At 45.5% G+C, this 4,604-nt stretch overlaps 1 protein-coding gene across 1 annotated transcript; it reads left to right on the forward strand.

Annotated features, from left to right (window-relative positions):
• The first annotated feature begins 2,408 nt into the window (after positions 1 to 2,408).
• On the forward strand, positions 2,409 to 3,324 carry LOC128105743 (protein lin-37 homolog). The gene has a single exon (XM_052731045.1). It carries the CDS (start codon positions 2,556 to 2,558, stop codon positions 3,321 to 3,323), a length of 768 nt encoding a protein of 255 aa, XP_052587005.1. The 5' UTR covers positions 2,409 to 2,555; the 3' UTR covers position 3,324.
• Positions 3,325 to 4,604: the final 1,280 nt, after the last annotated feature.

Here is a 4,604-nt window from a genome sequence, read left to right on the forward strand (position 1 = left end):
TCCGATCTCGGGTCTTCAGGGCCCTCCCTTCCCCCCCCCCCCCCCCCCCCCGTAGGTGTGATAGTTACCAAAGCCTCAATGGGGGTTGGAACTTCCAGACCAAAGCTGGAATGGCTACCCACTACACTGGGTATGTGAGGGGTCTGCATACTGGAGAACATATCAAATATCAATGTGTATCTTTGTATTTTCTAGTGTTCTCTACAGTTATCAAACCGTTCGACTGTAATCAGATATAAACCTCTCTCCGGCCAAGCTCCTATTTTAGTCATTTTCCAAACCCAGACTCCCCAGCCTGTAGATCTAGAAGTGTAGGTCTCTGAAATAGGAAAGTCAACCAGCAAAAGAGCTTCTGCCCCATCAGGGCCCACTGAGAGCAAAAGTCGGGGCTGAGGTTTTTGTGTAAAAGGATCTCATATCTGAACACTAGTTAATGGTGCCATCTGGGGGAGCTTGTGGAGTTTTTAGGAAGGGGGGCCTCATTGGAGGAAGTGGATCATGGGGGGTTGGGTCGTGAGAGTTAGATTCCACCCTCCTCACCACCTGAGTTCTCTGTCTTTTGGTGGGTGACAGGTGAAAAGAGCAGTTGCTCCATGTTTCTGTCATCATTGATATAGCTCCCCCCTGCCAAGCCTTCTCTGTCCTGAAAGACGATAGCTTGAACTGTCAGCCAACATGAATTGTCTCTCCCTGAAGTTGCATTTGTATGTAAAGTATTTGGTCACAGTGATGGCGAAGTAGCTAATACAGCCACTCGACTATGACACTCTATGTAACTTCTGACAGATGAGAATGGACCTGAGTCAGCCAAAGAGAATTATTCCAACAGCAGTCAGCCTATTTTTATGACCTTGGATTTATTAAGCATTTATAAAATTTCTGTAAAGATGGGTAACATAATGAGCTAAAGCACACACCAGCTACCCTCTTTACATGAATTTGACCTGGAGCCTATGAACTACCATGTTTACCTGTTAGCACAAGAATAAAGTCCAATATGTTTTTTGCAATATGCCTATATTATTACTATGTATGCATTATTAATCTATATATATTCATATGTATCATGTATCATGTAAATACACTCTTCTTGATGTCCATACATTAGTCTACTGAAAGTATAGAAAGAGTATGGGTTTTTAATGGCCACTTCCTAGGTACCATATATAGAAAAAGCCCAATCAGAGAAATGCAAATCAAAACTTCCTTGAGATTCCACCTCACCCTAGTCTGAATGGCAGTCATTGAGAAAATAAATAACAACAAAGGGTGTGGATACAGGTGAGTAGATAAAGGTCAGTGCTGAGAGAATGAGAGAATGAAAACTGGTCAAACCACTTTGGAAATCAGTATGCAGTTTTCTCATATAACTAAAAATAGATCTATGATGTGATTATGCTGGATAAGCCTTTGGTATTTACCCCAAAGTCTTCAAGTCAACATATCACATTGCTGCATTGAAATTTTGTAACCAGTCAATGTGTCTAACAACTGAGGAATGGATAAAGGAAGTGTAGTACACAGTAGAGTGTTTTTCACTTGTTTAAGAGTGAACTTATGTCACTTGAAGGAAATATGTGCAACCAGTAGCAACCACACTAAGTGAATTAAGCCAGTCTCAGAAAAGCAAAAATTGCTTGTGTGCTCTCAAAGGAAATATTGCAGTGTGGTTCCTAGATGTCTAATCAACACATAAAGTAAGATGTGTACATGTGATATGAAAACAGAAGTGAATCTGTCTAAGGAACCAAAAGAGTCTAATGGGGATAAAGGGGTATGAGAAAAGAGAAGATGAGGATGTGAGAAAGATATGCTTGCATGTAATATATGTATAAGTGTCCTTATGTAGTACAGTACCAAGTACAATGAAAATTCACAATAAAATTTTCAAAAGAAAAGACAAGAAAAAGAATGCTGTAAAACATGAAACTTGAGTTAATCATTTGGTGTTCACTGCAGACTCCTACCAGCATTTCTTCTCCTTGGGGAAACAGAACAGAAGATTCAGTCATGTAGAATCATGGGCTGACAAGCCCACAGAGTTAGCTTAATTTAGCTTCTTATGTTGAAAGCATAGACCTATAGAATTTCAGTTTGAGACCCAACATGATGGCCTCTGCACATTATTATTAAGCAAGCGTGAGATTTTCCCAAGATAGAAAGCTATTATACTGATTTATTGATCTTCCAGAAGCCCCTCCATACTCAACTGAATTAGACAGCCAAAGGGCTCCTTCAAACAATGGTGGGTTTGGCATCAAATCACAGGAAGTAAGCATCACAAGAATGGTCGACACACGAAGTTCGATAAAACACTACATGACAAGCATGGTTGAAATCAGCTATATACCTACAGAAAGAACTGAACTGGAAGGGGCCCGCCTACAGAAGGGAAGTGGCGACCAAGGCAATCGCGACTGGAAGATGCTCGGGCCCCAGGACCAGTGGTACCCAGACTTACCTTTGACCTTTTCCTGCCCACTTCCCGCCTTGGCTTGTGAATCTTGCCTCCTCTAAGTTTTTCTGATCCAGAGAATTAGACCTGGACCCAAGCCATGTTCCCGGTAAAGGTAAAAGTGGAGAAATCAGAGCTGGAGATGGCCAAAGCCCGGAACCAGCTGGATGCCGTTCTTCAGTGTCTACTGGAGAAGAGTCACGTGGACGGGGAACGTCTGGATGAAGACGCTGGGAAAACACCCTCGGATACACACAACCAGGATCGCTCCATCGCTGCCACTGGCAAAAGGCCATCTGCCCGCTTCCCCCGCCAGCGGAGGGAGAAGAGGAGGGAGATGGACGATGGGCTGGCTGAGGGGGGTCCTCAGAGATCCAACACATACGTGATCAAGCTGTTTGACCGGAGTGTGGATTTGGCCCAGTTCAGTGAGAGCACACCATTGTACGCCATCTGCCGTGCCTGGATGCGCAACAGTCCCTCAGTGCGAGAGTGTGAGCGGTCACCCAGCTCACCACTGCCCCCTCTGCCTGAGGATGAGGAGGGTTCAGAGGTCATCAACAGCAAAAGTCGTGATGTGTACAAGCTGCCTCCACCCACAGCCCCTGGACCACTTGGAGATGCCTGCAGATCCCGAATTCCATCCCCACTGCAGCCTGAGACCCAGGGTACCCCTGACGATGAACCCTCCGAGCCTGAACCCTCTCCTTCCACACTCATCTATCGCAACATGCAACGCTGGAAACGCATCCGCCAGAGATGGAAGGAGGCATCTCATTGGAACCAGCTTCGTTACTCAGAAAGTATGAAGATCCTGCGGAGGATGTATGATCGACAGGTGATGTTCCCAGTTCCCCCACCCCAATAAACCTGCCCCCAACCCACAAAAAAAAAAAAAAAAAAGAACTGAACTGAACCAGTCACAGTGGTGTGGACTTGTCATCCTCGGTCTCAGGAGACTGAGATGTCAGGGTCAAGTCCAGCCTGGGATACATAGTAAGACCTTGTGGAGGAGAGGCAAAGAAGACTAGAAAGAGGGAAAGAGGAAGGGAGGGGAGGAAAGAAGCAAGCAAAGAAAGGAGAACCACCCCAAGGCTGGCACAGCAAATGTTCAACCTCTTAGAGATCTAGTGAGGCTGATACAAAAGAGGGTTATGAATTCAGAGGCAAGATCTAATCTAGCACTGAGCTTATTTATATACCAGAGTCAAGATTCCAGGTCTGGATAACATGTAAATTTCAGATGCCACCATTGGTTCACCCTTCAGATACAAATATCTTCCTGAAAGTCCACCCCCAGGGACACACCTCCTCCCACAAGGCCACACCTCCTCTGACAAGGACACACCTCCTAATCCTTCCCTGACAGCTCTTCAACTGAAGACTAACTGAGCGTGCAAATGTGTGAGCCTACGGGGGGTGGGGGGTTGGGGGGTGCCCCCCCCACACAGTCTCACTCAGATCACTGCACAGGTTAAGGCCTTTTCTCTGTGAAAGAAGACAGAAAGTTAGAGCTCTCAAGACAGGTACAAGGTCCCATCCTAACAGATCCCAAAGTTGTTAACCATCAAGAAAAGCAAGATCCAAAGAAGAGGGTAGCACCAGGTATTTCCCAAGCTCAAGTGTGAAGCTCTGTAGCCCACCGACAGATTCTGCCAAGTGTGATGTCAGCTGGATTTGACCTTGGCCTCCTGCAGGGGCAAGAGCATTTCCCTCATTCAGTCAATGAAAGGGATTTTACTCAAAGTTCATAGTTGGAATCTGTTGCTTGGTAAAATGTTTCAGCAAAAGAGGTTTTTACTGCCGTTTCCCCTCTCAACCTAGTCCAGAGAGTCCAATCCAGCTCCCTAGACTCCGGCCTGCTGCCGGGAGTCCTTTACCACCCAGTCCTTGGTTGCCATCAGGCACATTGCTCTGTGGAGCACAGCTGGGCTCCACTTTCTGTCTGCTAAGACCATTTAACCGTGTTCTGCTCTATTACTTAGCATTAGAACAGTCTGTAGGCGAATCATTTCATCACAAATGTACAATTTAGCTTAGGCTGAGGCATTCTGGGGCAGCTTGAGCACTGGGTAAATATATATACAGACCCCTGAGCAACTTAAGTAACCTTATCACAAGGTTAATTACCACATTTTCACTTTTCTTT

This window comes from Peromyscus californicus, unplaced genomic scaffold, assembly GCF_007827085.1.
Source record: "Peromyscus californicus insignis strain IS unplaced genomic scaffold, ASM782708v3 Scaffold_9__1_contigs__length_137607984, whole genome shotgun sequence".
Lineage (NCBI taxonomy): Eukaryota > Metazoa > Chordata > Mammalia > Rodentia > Cricetidae > Peromyscus > Peromyscus californicus.

Coding starts and splice junctions, on each gene's coding strand:
- LOC128105743 (XM_052731045.1), top strand. CDS start 2,556: ATGTTCCCGGTAAAGGTAAAAGTGGAGAAATCAGAGCTGGAGATGGCC.